This window comes from Rhinoraja longicauda, chromosome 10 (genome assembly GCF_053455715.1).
Source record: "Rhinoraja longicauda isolate Sanriku21f chromosome 10, sRhiLon1.1, whole genome shotgun sequence".
NCBI lineage: Eukaryota > Metazoa > Chordata > Chondrichthyes > Rajiformes > Arhynchobatidae > Rhinoraja > Rhinoraja longicauda.
The window spans coordinates 17053585-17072517 of NC_135962.1; the positions used below are offsets into that span (position 1 = coordinate 17053585).

Consider the following 18933-nt stretch of genomic DNA (forward strand, 5'->3'; position numbering starts at 1 on the left):
GGAAGAGGAGGAAAGAGGGAACGCAGGGGTTACATGAAATTAGAGAAATCAATGTTCATACTGCTGGGTTGTAAGCTGCCCAGGCAAAATATAAGGTGTTGTTCCTATAATTTGCACTTGGCCTTACTCTGACAGTGGAGGAGGCCCAGGACTGAAAGGTCAGTAAGGGAAAGTAAAGGGGAGTTGAAATGTTTGGCAACCGGGAGACCGTGTAGGCCACGGCAGACTGAGCGTAAACTCAGCGAAACAGAACTAATCTGATGTTGATGCTGTTGCTTGAAGAGAATTGTTCATCGGGACATTTGGACAGCAGCCCTGCTTTTACAGGATAAGGGCGAGAGATCTTTCCCATCCCTGCGCTAACAGGACAGATATTCTTTGTTGGTTATGTTAAACTGTCCTTGTTCCAGACAAACACTGGCACCGTCCTCCAAATCTATCTCACTACATCAATGACGACATCGGGGCTGTCTCCAGCACCTCTGCAGAATTCACGGACTTCGTTAACTTCACTACTAATTTCCACCCTGCCCTCAAATTCACCTGAAATCTCCCTGGTATCTCCGACACCTCTCCCCCCTTTCTTGATCCCTAAACGTCTCCTATCCATGTTCTCCAAGGTAGCTGCCTGACCCGCTGAGTTTCTCCAGCACTTTAGACAATAGACAATAGGTGCAGGAGGAGGCCATTCGGCCCTTCGAGCCAACACCGCCATTCAATGTGATCATGGCTGATCATTCTCAATCAGTACCCCGATCCTGTCTTCTCCCCATACCCCCCTGACTCCGCTATCCTTAAGAGCTCTATCTAGCTCTCTCTTGAATGCATTCAGAGAATTGGCCTCCACTGCCTTCTGAGGCAGAGAATTCCACTTTGTGTCTTTCCTTGGTAAACCAGCATCTGCAGTTCCTTGTTTCTACAGAAAACGATTGGTTGGAGACTTGCTGCAGTGGCATTTGGAAAGGTGATTCAGGAAGAAGGCTAGCTATGCTGTGCTATGAATGTTGCTATGGCTAAGACAGTAACACGATCCCTTTGATAAACAGAGGATAGCCTTGTTCTTATTCAACTCTTTTTTGGGCACTTGAAATTCAATTGCCGAGCACCTGTCAGTGTGTTACCCAATCTGAATTCAATAACAATGAAACATTATTTAAAACCAGAGATTTTCAATGCACAAAGTCTGCAGTTTTCACACTGGATCCTCCAGGTGACTGATGTGCTAAAGCATAGAGAACCACAGAAAAGCGGTGGCAAAGTGATGCAGCGGTTCAATTGCTGCCTTACAGCGGCAGAGACGCAGGTTCGATCCTGACTACCGGTGCTGCCTGCACAGAGTTTGTATGTTCCTCCTGTTTCCACCGAGTGCTCTGGTTTCCTCCCATATTGCAAAGTTGTGCAGGTTTGTAGTTTAATTGGCTTCTGTAAATTGTCCCCAGTGTGTAGTATATGGGTGATCGCTGGTCGGCACAGACTCAGTGGGCCGAAGGGCCCATTTCAATAGACAATAGACAATAGGTGCAGGAGTAGGCCATTCAGCCCTTCGAGCCAGCACCGCCATTCAATGCGATCATGGCTGATCACTCTCAATCAGTACCCCGTTCCTGCCTTCTCCCCATACCCCCTCACTCCGCTATCCTTAAGAGCTCTATCCAGCTCTCTCTTGAAAGCATCCAACGAACTGGCCTCCACTGCCTTCTGAGGCAGAGAATTCCACACCTTCACCACTCTCTGACTGAAAAAGTTCTTCCTCATCTCCGTTCTAAATGGCCTACCCCTATTCTTAAACTGTGGCCCCTTGTTCTGGACTCCCCCAACATTGGGAACATGTTTCCTGCCTCTAATGTGTCCAATCCCCTAATTATCTTATATGTTTCAATAAGATCCCCCCTCATCCTTCTAAATTCCAGTGTATACAAGCCCAATCGCTCCAGCCTTTCAACATACGACAGTCCCGCCATTCCGGGAATTAACCTAGTGAACCTATGCTGCACGCCCTCCATAGCAAGAATATCCTTCCTCAAATTTGGAGACCAAAACTGCACACAGTACTCCAGGTGCGGTCTCACCAGGGCCCGGTACAGAAGGACCTCTTTGCTCCCCGCTGTATCTCCAAACTAAAACTCCACAGTGGCTACCAAAAGCAGTCAATACATGCTTGGACACTGCAATTGTAATGTTGAAAGGCAAATGTATGGCACACATTTTCCGAGGACCCCTATTCTTGATAAAGATACTTTGGTTTCATGTAACATATAGCATATATATTTAGAACTAAAGACAACCAACAGTGAATACATTCAGACATTACACAGTGAGTACTTTAACTTTCATTATGAAGAGAGCATTCAGGCTGCCCATCACTCAGTGTGTGCAAAGACTTAGTAGGGGAAGCATTATGCAGTAACCTTCCCCTCCCAAATGTCCTTTGCATGCATCAGACTTTGCGTGAGAACATGTGAATACATATTCTAAGAAACATTTAGATAGGTACATGGATGGGGCAGATTTAGAGGGATAGGGGCCAAACACAGGCGGGTGGCACTAGTGCATGATGGTCAGCGTGGGTAAGTTGGGCCGAATGGCCCGTTTCCTCTCTGTATGACTCTATGTGAATACATCCTACACTCGTGAGCCTTGACGGGCATTCATCGGCAACATACGGTCATGGACAACTTCTACTGGAAGACAGAACAAAGGGTCTTTTTCACTGAGTCGATGGTCTTCCTACTGTATTGATGCACCCGTGCACAAAGAATGCAGAGAATATGTTGGGGAATAGAGCAATGCATCGCCCTCTACACCACAGGGTTAGTGCAGCTGGGACAGCGATGATCTCATGCTCTTTGTAGCTTCAATTGCAGTTCATGGTGGTGACAGATTTCTGAGGCTGATGGAAGGACCTCACACGGAAGGCTTCCCTCACCACTATCAAGGCTACGCCTCAAAACTGTTCTGTTGCCAAATCACGTCAACAAACTGTGTAAGAAAAAACCTAAAAGGAATAAAGCTTTTCTAGCTTCCAGTTCACCTACCCTACAATCAATCTGACGAAGGGTCCCGAGCCAAAACATCACCTGTTCATTTTCTCCAGAGATGCTGCCTGACCTGCTGAGTTACTCCAGCACTTTGTGTCTATCGTTGGTATAAACCAACCTCTGCAGTTCTTTTTTATTACAAGGAAACACCTAATTTTTCCCAGACCCTCCTCTCTCCTCCACAACCCAAGCATATCATGGGATGAACATTCAATCAGCAGCTGGCTGTGCGGAGTTTGCACGTTCTCCTTGCAATTCCATGGTTTTCCTCCATGGGCTCTGATTTCCTCCCACATCCTCCAAATGAAACGTAGATTAATAGGCTGGTGTAAATTATAGGCCAGCGGTGGATCCATGGGGAGTTGATGAGAATTTAGGGAGAATAAAAAAATGGTCACGGGGAAGATGCAACAGCATTGAAACACAACGGGATTGGCTTGGCACAGCTTGTCAGACCTACATTATACCTGAACTATAGTTTAGTTTAGAGATACAGCATGGAAACCGGCCCTTCGGCCCATTGAGTCCACGTACACCAGAAATCGCCCATACATTAGTTCTAACCTGCACACAAAGGACAATTTACAGAAGCCAATTAACTTACACTGCACATCTTTGGAATATGAGACAAAACCGGAGCACCTAGAGTAAACCCATGCAGTCACAGGGAGAACGTGCAAACTCCGTACAGACATCACCTGTAGTCAGGATCGAACCATGGTCTCTAGCACTGTGAGGCGTCAACTCTGTAAGGCAGCCACTGTGCTGCTCTGTAACTCAAATCCATTTACCAGCTTTTGATTTATCAACCCTTATCGAAACGTATAAGATTATTAAGGGGTTGGACATGTTAGAGGCAGGAAACATGTTCCCAATGTTGGGGGAGTCCAGAACAAGGGGCCACAGTTTAAGAATAAGGGGTAGGCCATTTAGAAGAGATGAGGAAAAACTTTTTCAGTCAGAGAGTTGTGAATCTGTGGAATTCTCTGCCTCAAAAGGCAGTGGAGGCCAATTCTCTGAATGCATTCAAGAGAGAGCTGGATAGAGCTCCTAAGGATAGCGGAGTCAGGGGGTATGGGGAGAAGGCAGGAACGGGGTACTGATTGAGAATGATCAGCCATGATCACATTGAATGGCGGTGCTGGCTCGAAGGGCCGAATGGCCTCCTCCTGCACCTATTGTCTATTGTCTATCATACAGAATTAGTATCTGCATTCAAGGTTGGAGACGTATCAGTGGGAGAGAAGGCGAAAGAGTCAAGCAAAGGAGAATCGGAGGGAAAACAGTGGCTCAATAATACAAAAGGAAGAGTGGTAACAAATGGATTTTTTTTTTGATACGTTAAAGAGCTTGGAATTGATCTCCCAAAGATTTTTTCACTGTAACCGCAGATGCAGCAAATGGCTAGATTGCAGAGTGGGATCTGATTAACAGAAAAAGTACTGCATGTTCAGTCATAATTATTGTGGGGAGTGAGATTGGTATTCAATCACATTATGTGTTTGCATTGCTAAAGGTTACACACTCAGTAAAGTTAGACTGAAAAACCCAGCGTTGTCAAATGATACCCCGTGAGTTATTCTGCCCTGTGTTTAGTTTAGATTTAGAGATACAGAGCGAAAATAGGCCCTTCGGCACACTGAGTTGGTGCCGACCAGCAATTGCCCTACATTAGCACTATCCTACACACTAGGGACAATTTGCCATTTTTACTGAATTAACTTACAAATCTGTACGGCTTTGCAGTGGGAGGAAACCGGAGCACCCAGGGAAAACCCATGCGGTCATGGGGAGAACAGACACACTCTGTATAGACAGCATCAAACCCGGGTCTCTGGTGCTGTAAGGCAACAATTCTACCGCTGCGGCACTGTGCGGCCCTATTGTATTGTACAATAGAGCTATCTAGTTCAACAGGCACGCTGGCATCTTTACATCAAACCTAGAGTAATGAATATGGGGGGGATAGAGGTAATTTAGCAAGAATCTGTCAAAACCTCCCTCCAAATATTATATTTTCTGTTTCCAAATGATTTTTTTCAGAAAACAATGACAATTAAACATTGTAAATAACTGATCAAAACCCCAATTTGCTGTATTTCCACCGTTGAAGTTCAATTAGTTATTTGAAATTAGTGGCCTATTTCTGTGCAAAAACATCTTTTCCCAAGCATTTGTCCATCCTAAAGAAAAACTGCAGCCTGTTGCAGATCACAAGCAATAAAGTTCTCTGATGTTGGCAATAAATTTTAGCTGATTTATTTTTATGGATGGCAACTATTTAATACTACAATTCCACATGCATTACATGCGTCTCAGTCAAGAATACCCTGCAGTCCAATTTATCAAGCAAGACAAGTACAGTTCAAATTTGGTCACAGAAGTTAACAACTTACATTTTACACAATGTCTTTAATATAGACCAGAAATCCCAGTGTGCTTCCCAAGTGCATTATCAGAAAAATAAATCAGCACCAAGCCAAAAAAACAGTGCTACTAAGACAGATGACTAAAAGTATTGTTAAAGAGGCAGCATTTATGCTGGAATGAAATGTTTTGTTTCAACTGCAGATGCTGGAAATGTAGAAATAAAAACAGATAAAGCTGGAAGCATTCAGCAGGTCAGGCTGCAACCATGGAAAGAGAAATTTGAAGGAACAAAACCCTTCAAGTTGGATACGACAAAGATGAAAAGAAAAATTATGGATAATGGCATTTCCACAAATAAAAGGGAAGCAGAGATACATAAAGAACCAGAATGAAGAGCATCGATAGTTCCCAGGAATGGGCTTGTGGGGCTGGAGATAATGGTATGGTTAGAGCTAGGAAGAATGTAAAGGGCTTCAAACAAATTATGAAGACTATGTATGACATTCAGGGAGCAGTAGGCAATGTCAGCAGGAAAGCCCGTTGGGAAGATCTTAACTGGATTGTGTGGTAACAAGGAACTACAGATGCAGGCTGACACACAAGGACACAAAGTGCTGGAGTAACTCAATGGATCAGGCAGACACTGTGGAGGACATGGATAAGTGACATTTCCGGTCGGGACCCCTCTTCAGCAACTGGATTGTGACCAGGAGGGCATCAGACACGCAGAAGGAATAGATGAAGGATTCAGAACCTGGAGTGTAGGTACATGACCCAAATCACATGGCAGTCCCAGGAGGCTGTGGACCTGGTAGCTCAGCCCAGAGTAAAATGGGATACGTGAGGTGGTGGTGGGGGTGGCATTAGCAGCAAGTTGTGACATTTGTAACATGGGACCCTTCTTCAGACTGCATCTGCAATATCTTGTGTCACCATTTTTGAACTCAACCATTACTTGTCTTATTTCAAGAATTAACAATGAGTTCAGTGCATTCCTATCAAATGTCCTCATAGCATTCACTCTTGGAGATCTACTACCAAATTTGATAATGCGCAGGGTAATAGAGACCTCTCCAGCATGATCAAAATTCATCCTCAGTCCCAGTTTGTTTTCAATGTATTGGAATCAGTTTATTGTCACATGCACCAAGATGCAGTGATAGTCTTTATTTGCATGCTATCCAGTCAAATGATACCATGCACAAGTACATTCAGTCCATACACAAGTACAACAGGTAGACCAAAGGGGAAAATACCAGAGTGCAGAATATAGTGGTACAGAGAAAGTTCAAGATTCTAAATGGGGTAGATTGGGAGATCAGGACTACATCCTAGTTTACAGGACATTCAGTAGTCTGTGAATCTCATAGGCTGTGCTTAAGCATTCGTATCTTTCATCCGATGGAAGAAGGAATGACCAGGGTGAAAACGGTCCCTGATTTTTTGTTGGATGCTTTCCCAAGATAATGTGAAGTGTAGATGAAGTTAATGTATGTTGTTGCCTCTCTAAAATAGAACGTGGAGATTTTTTAATCCAGTGAATTTTAGACCTGGAACAAGATTAAGTTTTCCATCCTCAGTCCCAAATGGCACTTTAGCTTCACAAACTTTCCAAAGGAAATGGGTTCTTTAATGCCACGGAATTTCAATTCCTAGCAGGCTGCAAAGCGTGGCATCAGACACTTAAACCATCGCTGATTGAGCAATGGTTGGCAGAGATCTTGATGTGTGGATTGTTGGTTGCAGGGTGTGGAGAGATGGAAATATTTTCTGAAGGAGGTTAAAAAAAAGGGATTGGCGATGCATGGAATTATCTAGGCAACTCCGGGCCATGGATACCATCAAGACAAGATAAGGCTATGAAATCGTGCTCTCCACCTCCACCCCCTCACTTCCCAGCTCCCATTCTCTCTTCACCCTCACTTTACCCTCCATCTCCTCCACACTACTTTGCCCTTCCCTCCAACATTTTATTATCATCTCTCTCCCTCTTATCCTTCTCCTTCACCTCCTCGTCCTTCTCTCTACCTCTCACCACATTCATTCTCCCCTCCTGTCCACACTATCCTTTTGTTAACTCTTTCTCAGCCTCCTCACCACTATCTTTTCTCTTCCTCCTCCCTTCTCTACTCTCTCTACTCTCTTTTTTCCCCTTTTATTTTGCTTTCTCCCGCCTCTATGTCTATTTCTCTGTCACTCTCTCCCTCCCTCTCCCCGTCTCTCTTTCTATTCCTCTCTCTCTGTCTCCCTCCCTCTCGGCCTTCCTCCCTCCCTCTCTCTCTGCCTCCCTCCCTCTCGGCATTCCTCCCTCGCTCTCTGCCTTCCTCCTTCTCTCTCTGCATCCCTCCCTCTCTGCTTCCCTCCCTCCCTCTCTGCCTCCCTCCCTCTCGGCCTTCCTCCCTCCCTCTCTGCCTCCCTCCCTCTCGGCCTTCCTCCCTCCCTCTCTGCCTCACTCCCTCTCTCTTGGCCTGCCTCCCTCTCTCTCTGCCTCCCTCCCTCTCCCTCTTCGATGCAACCCGATTCTTGCTAAACTCCTCAATTAGGCACTCTCTAATCACTTCACATTTGTATGTCTAAACAGGTTTTAGCAAAAATACTGTTCACAATGTGACTCGCGTCATAAGTTTGCAAAGTTTGGAAGACAAACAGGCATAGCTTAATTCTGCAGGCAAACACTTTTGTCAATGCAACGGCATTAGGCTTTGCTATATAGATATGTCTCTATCTTTGGTATAAACCAGCATCTGCATTTCTTTTTCATCACATATAGCGTATGACTAGAATTGCTGAGCAAGTAACACGAGCAAGGGCTATTATTTTACTTATACTACAGGAACGCAGATTCATTGACATCCATACGTAGGAGTGAACTGCAGGAATCAGCGGCTGGCAGCTCTGAGCTCTCTCACTGAGTCACTGATGTAGGCTGGCGGCCAGGATTCCCACTCCTGTTCGCTCTCTCCTCACCGCCCCGTGACTTTGATCTTCCCCATGAACTGCTTTTGTTCCTCACTGACTTAAGAAAAATGTGGGTTATGAATGGTTCGCAGGATGACAACCCTTTCATAACCCAGGGAGCAGTCGGCAATGACAGCATCTGAGAGCTCTCTGTATACAGCAGCCTCGGTGCACACAACAGGCTCCTACAAACAGCCAGATAGACCAGCTGATCTAACGCTAGTGATGGAGAACACAAAGTGCTGGAGGTACTCAGCAGATCAGGCGGCAGCTGGGGAGGGAATGGACAGGCGACGTTTCAGGCCGGGACACTTCTTCTGACTGATTGGTGTAGGGGAAGAAAGCTGGAAAAGAAGTGGGGACGAGACAAAGCTTGGCACTATTTTTAGTGATGTGTTCAAGTTTCTGGATGAGGTTTGAACCTATATCCTTAGTTTGTTATCCTTCTCTCCAGAGTTGCTGCCTGTCCCGCTGAGTTACAGAATATTCCAATGACCAACAAGTGCAAATCGTGAGATAAAGCTAAGCTTTGGTGCAGGACCTCATTTGTACTGACACGTAGCCCTGCTTGTATTTAGTTAATGCGCCCAGTGTAGTCCCGGGTAACGTGAAGGAAGGAACGGTAGATACTGGTTTAAACCAAAGATAGACACAATAGACAATAGACAATAGGTGCAGCAGGAGGCCATTCGGCCCTTCGAGCTGGGGTAACTCAGCAGGACAGGCAGCATCTCTGGAGAGAAGGAATGGGTGACGTTTCGGGTGGAGTCCCTTCTTCAGACTGAGAGTCAGGGGAAAGGGAAATGAGAGGTATAGACATTGACGTAGAGAGATAGAGAACAAATGAATGAAAGATTCCCTCTCTCCAGAAATGCTGCCTGTCCCGCTGAGTTACTCCAGCACTTTATGTCTATCCCAATAATGTGACTTTGTTACTTTGGAATCGGACTAGAAACATTAGTCTTTCTCCTCTCTGGTTAGCTGACCAACTGTGGGCTGTTTGTTTTTAATTAATTTGCAGCAGCAACCTGCCCTGCAGTTCTACAAATTCTTTTTGGTGCTGTAAACATTGAGATTGGGACAACCTCAATCATTTTTATAGCAGTTCACAGGCTGGTTATCTACCCAGCATTTATGCACCAATTAGTTTTCCTTTAAGATCCAAGCTGTTTAAAGGGTCCCATAAAATGACCTCCAGTTGGATTGTAATTGCCAAGTTTGCCAACAGTTTGTGAGAGTTGTTTTATAACCAACAGTGTTTCACTGTAAATAAAGCAATTATCTTCACCATATGCCAATTTAAGTAAATGCATCAGATTACAAAGGAAATGGCTAATCTCATGTTGCTATTGTTCTGATTGATTCCATTCAGAACCCATCTCACCTCATCTCCAAACAACACAAGTATAACAATCCCTGAAGTTTAGTTTTAGTTTAGAAATTCAGCATGGAAACAGGCCCTTCGGCCCACCAAGTCCATGACGACCATCGATCACTCGTTCACATCAGTTCTATGTTATCCCACTTTCGCATCCACTTCATACACTCTAGGGGCAATTTACAGAGGCCAATTAACCTCCAGACCTGCATGTCAAAACAAAGCACTGGAGGAACTCAGCGGGTCAGGCAGCATCTGTGGATGGAATGGATAAGCAATGTTTTGGGTCAAGATCCCTCCTCAGGCTGAAAAGGGGTCCTGTCCATACCTTCTAGAAATGCTGCCTGACCCGTTGAGTTACTCCAGCACTTTGTGTTTAACAAGGTATCTTCTCCTGAGAAGATATCTGCATTTAAGCTATCTTCTCTTGTTCTCTGGTGCTGGAAATAACTAGTTACCTTTCCACAGTTAGAGAAGCTTTCTTACCAGTCTCAAAATCTCCACACAACCTTTGAAGAGAAAGAGAAAAATGGAAACCAGGGAAAAGGAATTTACTGATGGACACAAAATGTTGTCATTTTGTAATAACTCAGCGGGACAGGCAGCATCTCTGGAGAGAAGGAATGGGTGACGTTTTGGATCGAGACCCTTCTGAAGAAAGGTTTCGACCCGAAGCATCACTCATTGAGTAGGAAGAAGGGTCTCGACCCGAAACGTCACCCATTCCTTCTCTCCAGAGATGCTGCCTGACCCGCTGAGTTACTCCAGCATTTTGCGTCTATCTTCGATTTAAACCAGCATTGCAGTTCATTCCTACATAAAAGGAATTTACTCTTGTAATCTCATGAAACCAGCAAACTCCTGCCTCAATGGCCATGGATTATTCGGAGTTTATTCCCTTCACAATCTGGCTCTTTAAAATCAGCAGCAGGGTTTTTTTGGTGTGATTTTTAGCCTGGTTTTATCCTAACCTAAAAAAAAACACACCCACAAAACACAGTATTTCTGGAGGACTTGGATAGGTGACGTTTTGGATTCGGGACCCATCTTCAGACTGTGAAGTGCAGGAATATGGCAGGAATCACAGAAAGGGAATGGTGAGAGAGGGCCAAAGGATTCCTGGAGAGAGAAGGAGAACTTTCCTAACCTTTCTATGCCAGGTGACATAATGACTTAATCGCTCAGCTTTTCCATCCTGGAGCCAGTAATTGCTACACACATACAATAAAGGACCCCTCACACTTCTGTCACAGTTATATTTACACATCATTGGACAAATTGACGCACTGCTTGTTTACGAGTCCCACAAAGCTGGGCCTTAAAGCGCAGATAGACACAGAATGCTGGACTAACTCATCGCTGGATAGAAGGAATTGGTGACATTTCGGGTCGAGACTCTTCTTCGGACTGAATCAGGGGAGAGGGAGATACAGAGATCAGGAAGGGTAAGGTGTGCAAATGAGACAATGGGGATGGAAAATGTAGAATAGATCATTGTTTGCTAGCAGAAGGTAACAAAGCAAACAAATTAAAAAGTAAACAAGGACAGTCAGACTAGTCGAAGTACTGGGAAGGGGGAGGGATAGAGGGAGAGGGAAGGCAAGGGTTACTTGAAGATAGAAAAGTCAATATGCATACCGCTGGGGCGTAAGCTACCCAAGCGAAATATGAGATGTTGTTCCTCCAATTTGCGCCGGACCTCACTCTGACAATGGAGGAGGCCCAGGACAGAAATGTCGGTGTGGAAATGGGAGTTAAAATGTTAAAGAGTTAAAGTGTTTAGCACCCGGGAGATCAGGTAGGTTTAGGCGGACTGAGCGGAGGTGTTCAGTAAAACAATCGCCGAGCCTGAGCTTGGTCAGCACAGTTCCTTCCTCCCCCCACACTCTCACAGCAATGACTGAACTGAGCATGTTCGGTGAGAATTACACTTGTAAAATTAGCCAGAGGTGAGGTGTGGCTCACCTGGTCACACTATCACCTCAATAAGAACATCATGGATTCCTGAGCCAACCCAGAGATTTGAGCACAAGGATGCAGTCCGTTTGCCTGGCGTCACAATGAGGGTGTAACACTCAGTCAGAGGGTGCAGTCATCTTAACAGAAGATAAACGGAGGAAAACACAAAGTCTGCAGTATCTGGTGTCTCCAAGTTAAACTGATGGTCTGACTGCCACTTCAGTTGTAAAAGATCCCATTGCGCCATTCTGAATGGCATGTGATCCAAGACATTAATCATTCCTCAGCCAGCATCTCCAAATCAGAATATCCAGTCATTCGGACCTTCAAATGGTGGGAGCTGGCCGTGCATATCAATGGTACTCAAGCATGTTGGGCTTTCCAGAGGTCAGCAATGTATCAGCATGAATAAAAACATTTTATTTTTATAATCACTTTCTTTTTCACTTGATTGGCATGCAAACCCATCGACGATGGTATTCGTCAGGAATTTTTATAACCCAGTGGTATAAAAATTGATTTCACTAACTTGAAGTAATCCTTGCATTCCCTCTCTCTCCATCCCTCCCCCACCCTAGTCGTTCCACTAGTTTCATTGTCGTCCTGTTTAGTTTCACTGTTTGTATCCACACGTTATCTTCTTCTCCACAGCCAACAATGGACAATAGTGAGCACCACCTTTCCTTGATCATCATTGCTGTTTCATTTGTCCTTTTCATACCTTTCATTCACGTTCTTTGTACATTTTCTAGCTTCCCTCTCACCTGACTCAGTCTGAAGAGAGAATCGGCACCTATTCCTTTTCTCCAGAGATGCCCCCTGACCCATTGAGTTACTCCAGCACGTTGTGTCTATCTGAGGAGTGTTTCAAGTGTTTTGTGTGGCCGTGGATTATGAACACATTAAAATAATACCCAAACTCTTTCAAAGATCTGCTTAACCTTCGAAAAGAGAAAGTGTGTTGAGGGTTTATGATTTCTAAGTGGTGATGCTCATCAGGAAGGTGCTATGTGGAAGCGTATGATCACACTGATAGTGAGCAGAAGTCTGGATATTTATAGGCGCAGAACCGTATCTGATGTGAAGGTCAAAGCCCCAGGAATTCGACATGTCTCACATGACCATGGGTTTAAAGGACAATGAGGTGACTGTTAGATAATGCAAAGCCTGGAAAGACCAACAGGAAGCGTGCCACTGGTAGGACGTCTCAAGAAAGGAACTGTGAAAAGTGATCGGTGTTACAAGCCATTAATTGGACAATGGAGAAATAAGGAATTGTAGATGCCAGTTAAAACAAAAATGGACACAAAATGCTGGAGTAACTCAACAGGTCAGGCAGCACCTCTGGAGAACATGGATAAGTGATGTTTCAGGTAGTGAACCTTCTTCAGACTGAAGATGGGTTTCAACCCGAAATGAACTCTATGGAGAACAACTCTGGAGGACATGGATAGGTGACTTTTCAGGTTGAGATCCTTTTTCAGTCTGAAGAAGGGTCTCGACCCGAAGCTTCACCTGTAAATGTTCTCCAGAGAGTGCTGCCTGACCTACTTTGTGCCTGACCTACCTCCAGCACTTTGTGTCCTTCTGTGATTGTATTCTGGAGCTTTGGTTAGCCAACAATGGTGGTTAAATCTCATAAAAGTAACGGGAAAGTGAGACAAGAGCTGGAGGAGAGGTGTAAGACTAAGATGGGACATGCGGGCCAAAAACAAATGCCAACAATGGGTGTTGGCGACTCGGGACTGCAAGTCTGGGAAAAGTCCTCTGAAGTCCTCTAGGCTTAAAATAATGGCAAAGGGGGAAACAACAGTGGTCGAGAGACAGATATTGGCATTGAGGCCCAAATGGATCCACACCACTGGAGGGAGAAGAATAAACATAGAAAACAGAAAATAGGTGCAGGAGCAGGTCATTTGGGCCTTCGAGCCAGGACCTCCATTCAATGTGATCATGGCTGATCATTCAGAATCAGTACCCCGTTCCTGCTTTCTCCCCATATCCCTTTTTCCATTAGCCCTAAGAGCTATATCTAACTCTCTCTTGAATACATCCTGTGAATTGGCCCAAACTGCCTTTTGTGGCAGAGATTCACAACTCTCTGCCTGAAAAAGATTTTCCTCATCTCAGTCCTAACAGTGTTGTGTTTACAGCTTGAGAAAAATAGAAGCAGCTACAACCAGGCTACGCAACAAATTACATTCAGAGCAACTTTCTCGATTTCCAACAAACTCAATGCATTCTCGGACATGGTACAAAAGAAAAGATACTCTTATTTTAAAACACTGGAAAGTTTTGTTTGGAAAGCAGCTTGCTCTCTCTCGGGAGCAATGTAATTTAGTACTGCTTAGACCTGCAGCCCTGAGTTTGTGGTATTTTGGCCGCACTTGTTGTAAACCCACACACTACCAGATTCCAGCCCTGTAAACACATATTGGCAATTAGCTCAGCCAATGAGGGATAGGTCTGTTGCTGATTTTGGAACAAAGGTATTTCAAATAATGTTTAATGATGTAAATGACATGGAATTTTTTTTTTCTTCATTGCCAGTGAAACTGCTGAAGCTCTGAAACGGGGAAAGGACAAGTTTCCATTCTGCCAAGTGCGTGAGGATAGTTATTGCAATGGATTAGCAGACAATCCTTTCACCTCCAAGACCTTGGAACAGATCCAGCCCAGACTAACGGCAGGAGAGGAAGCCTTCTCTCACCATTTGACGATCTGGGGTCTGCATGCAGTGAACCATGTTCCCGATTGGGTTATTAAAGCGCAGCTCAAATTGAGCAGTAAATCAGTGTTAAATTGATTGTTTTGCTCAAGAGGTCACGAGGACATATTGCAATCATTAGCATGCACCGAGCATGCGCATGGCAAGTACTGCAATGCTTTATCATTGTTATTCCCAGTCGGAGTGTCACTAATGGCTGTGACATGTTACCAGATGGTACATAGTGAATGGTCTGCATTCTGCAGGTCCAAAGGTTAGGGAAAGAGGTAGCTTTTTGTGGGATCTCTGGACGGAAGTAACAAAATCGATAGCGCAGGCACGGCTGTAAATGTGCAGCAGCTGTTGGAACAGTGCATCGGGTGTTGCAACAGTGCAGTTGCTATTGCCCAAGATGGACCCAACAGTTCCACACTGCATTGGCTTTTGATTCTTTTGATATGGTCATTTCCAATGCGGATGACTATCATTATCATCATTATCATCATCAACAAAAAGCACACAAAGTGCTGGAATAACTCAGCGGGTCAGGCAGCATCTCTGGCGAATGTGGATAGGTGACGTTTCGGATCGAGACCCTTCTTCAGACTGATTGTGGACGGGTGGGGGGGGGGTGGTGGGGGTGGAAGATGAAAGCTGGAAGAAAAAGAATGGCGGGACAAAGGGTGGCAGGTAATAGGTGAATACAAGCGAGGTGGGGTGTTTGATAGGCAGATGGCTGGAACATAGGCCAGAGATAAAAGCAGATAGGATTGAAGAGAGGCAAATTGTGAATCCAGAAGAAGGAATGCAGGATGAGGGGACCAATAGGTTTGAGTCCAGGTGGGTACATAACTTGCTAGGCTCGCAGGAGGCTGCACCCCTTGTGTAACCAAACTCCAGTCCCGGACGGGCAGATCGCTGCCTCATGAGGAGCTGCCAAGCCGCTCCCCCAGGGCTGGCCGGCAGACCTGGCGATCGTGGCTTCAGGAGGAGCCCATCGTGCTAGTTCCTGCTCGTCCCACGAAGACCAGAGACCGGGCGGAGGGAGCCAGTGATGATGATGACGGAGGAGGAGCGATGCCGGTAATTAAGAGAGAGGGAACCAGGGTCTGAACCATCATGCCCTCATTGTCTGCTGCGGGAGACCCAGCTGGGGGACAAAGGGGGACGGGCGAGGAGAGGGGCGTGGTGAGGATGAGGGGCGTGGCGAGGATGAGGGGCGTGGCGAGGATGAGGGGCGTGGCGAGGAGAGGGACGTGGCGAGGATGAGGGACGTGGCGAGGAGAGGGACGTGGCGTCCAAGGAAGGAGATGGCTGGAGGCCCGCAACAGACTGGGACTGGCCTGGAACTGGTACCGTTCATAAGAACCAGAGCGTGGACTTTGAAAACAGTGCCAAAACATGGTGCCTCTTGCATGTGGGATCTGTAGACTATTTCTGTACACCTTCAAATCAAGGATCGGGGGTATGGCAATACTCTACTGGACTGTTTGTGAGAAAGAGAATTTCACTGTGTTAGCACTTTGCCCATGTGACAATGGAAGCACGGTGGAAGTTTCATTTACCTAGTATCCTCATGCTGGAGCCATTATGCTTGGAGTCTTTGCTCACGAGTTGCTTTATCCAAAGGGTTGGCGCTGTAATCTCTGAAATAGAGCAAAAGTAAAAGACATTTTCATTTGAGCTGTTGTCCCAGATATTTATCCTTCAAATTATTTACCATCAGATATTTAAAATGTGATTTGACTCAACTTTCAATCATAGTCAAGTTCCACAAATTTTCATCAATTCTATGATTTTAAAAAAGTTTGTTAAAACAATAATCACAGTATTGGTACCTCAAAGATGCCCTGCTTTATATTACATGCTTTTGGTACATGGATTGGAAAGGATTAGAGAGATATGGGCCAAACAGGCAGGTGGGACAAATGTAGATGGGGCATCTCAGTCAGCATGGGCATCCTTTAAGTTATTTACCATCAAGTTAGGCCGAAGGGCTTGTTTCTCTGCTGTATGAATCTATTACTCCATGACTCTTTTAGGGACATTTGGAATAACCAGAAGGTCAGTAAGGTTAGAATTAATCTTTAAAGTACGCTCAGATGAGTGGATGCCCAGCACATGAACAAGGGCAAAGGCAAAGTCTCAACTTCACAGCAAGACTGAGGAAGTTCCCCCACAGTGACTTTAGGGAGTTAATGCTACTACAAAGGTACATGTTGAACTCCCACTCCATGTAATAAAGAGGATGCAAGGTTGGCAGTCCACATCTTGCTCCCATACCAGCTGAGTGATGAGCCAAATGCTAATTGGGCAGCAATATTGTCATCAGTTCTATCTGCCCGCCACGTAATATTCTCCAGCATCTTCACTCTAGTTATCTTCACTGATCTCCTCAACTGGGTAAGGATACGTCTGTACTGGACAAATAAAGGCCTTGGTTTCTGCAAGAGAATATACTTCCATTTTGTATCTCAGAGCAATGTTAGTGCTCTACTCAGTGAAGATTAGTACGGTGTCAGGGGTTATGGGGAGAAGGCAGGGGTTAAGAGGGAAAGATCAATCAGCCATGAATGAATGGCGTAGTAGATTTGATGGGCTGAATTGCCTAATTCTGCTCCAATTACCCTATGAACATGAGGATCCCCTCCAGAGATGAATGAAGGCAGCTAAATGATCCAAACTACAGAGGGTTTAAAAGCCAAAACGTCTCCTGTCCCTTTTGTCCAGAGACACTGCCTGACCTGCTGAGTTACTCTGCGTCTATCTATGAAGAGTAAAAGCCACTCAACAAGTTGGATCGTAGAAACAGAAAAATAGGTGCAGGAGTAGGCCATTCGGTCCTTTGAGCCAGCACCGCCATTGAATAGGAGCATGGCTGATCATCCAAAATCAGTACTCCATTCCTGCTTTCTCCCCATATCCCTTGATTCCTTTAGCCCCAAGAGCTAAATCCAACTCTCTCTTGAAAACATCCAGTGAATTGTCCTCCATTGCCTTATGTGGCAGAGAATTCCAGATTCACAACTCTCTGGGTGAAATAGTTTTTCCTCATCTCAGTCCTAAATGGCCGACTAAATCTTAAACTGTGACCCCTGGTTCTGGACTCCCCCCAACATCAGGAACATGTTTCCTGCAAAGTCAAAGTGCTTCACAACACTGTCACCAGCATAGGAGCCTAACCAATTGACATTTCAAATGGGGCAGGGGAGACTAAACTACAGTAGGCACGGGCACCAGGTTGAACAGTTGTAACTGTTATCCACTGCTGTAAATCCCCAGACATCTGTCCTTGTTCACTGACTCGTAGATTTGGCCCACTTATCTCCCGGTTCCTCTTGTTCACAAGGTCTGAATGTGCGACACTTTGCTGATATGCACAGCTCCATTAATCAGAACCTTAATTCTCCAGTCAAGTGCAGGACACTTAAATCTGTGTGCAGGTGTCTGACAACACTCAACACGCCCAGGCTGCCAGCACTGCATAACTTTCTCATGGACAGAGAAAATAAATTACTCATGGGGAATTTAAAGCACAAAAAAAACTTTTTGGGAGATCAAACATGAGCTGAGTCTAGGAAACCAAGTCACTCCTCCACAGCCATCTGTCGTGGGCGGACAGTCAAGCATCCAGCATCAGCACGTCAAAAGTAACGCTCCATGTTAAGAACACTGTTTTTGGTCCAGCAGCTCTCTTCTCCCCCACTGAAGACAATGAATGGGTTTAAGTTCTGGAGTACCTCCTTGGTCAGTGGCTCACCAAACACAATGGATTGTCATACTCTCACTCTCACATTGGAGACCCTCGAACTTCATTGGAGACCCTTGGACTACCTTTAATCAGACTTTACTGGACTTTATCTTGCACTAAACATTATTCGCTTTATCCTGCATCTAACACTGTGGACGGCTGAATTGAAATGTATAGTATTTCCGCTGAGTGGATAGCACGCAACAAAATGCTTTTCACTGTACCTCGGTACATGTGACAATAAACTAAACTAAACTCTCTCTCACTCTGTCTCTCTCTCTCTCTCACACCATCTCTCTCTCACCCTCTCACACACTTTCTCTCCCTCACACTCTCTCACTCTTTCTCCCTCTCACACATTCCCTCACTCTCACACACTTTCTCTCCCTCACTCTCTCTTTCTCCCTCTCACACATTCCCTCACTCTCACACACTTTCTTTCCCTCACTCTCTCTCTTTCTCTCTCACACATTCCCGCTCTCTCACACACTCTCTATCACGCACGCACTCTCTCACACCCTTTCTCACCCTCTCTTACTCTCACTCATTCACAAACACACTCTCTCACTCTCTCACACACTCTCTCACACACTCTCCCTCACTCTCTCTCACTCTCTCTCACACAAACTCTCCCTCACTCTCTCTCACACTCTCTCTCACACTCTCTCTCTCACACTCTCTCTCTCACACTCTCTCTCTCTCACACTCTCTCTCACACTCTCTCTCTCTCACACTCTCACTCTCTCACACTCTCACACTCTCTCTCTCACAC

The 18933-nt window shown here is 45.3% G+C and overlaps 1 protein-coding gene across 5 annotated transcripts in view; it reads right to left on the bottom strand.

The window, feature by feature from the left end:
* Nucleotides 1-18933, bottom strand: part of smoc1 (SPARC related modular calcium binding 1) — a 184954-nt gene that overhangs the window by 108309 nt on the left and 57712 nt on the right. For all 5 annotated transcript variants that reach the window (XM_078406264.1, XM_078406266.1, XM_078406263.1 and 2 more), the window contains exon 7: nucleotides 15976-16056. In XM_078406264.1, coding sequence (XP_078262390.1) covers nucleotides 15976-16056 — 81 coding nt within the window. The remainder of the gene's footprint in view (nucleotides 1-15975; nucleotides 16057-18933) is intronic.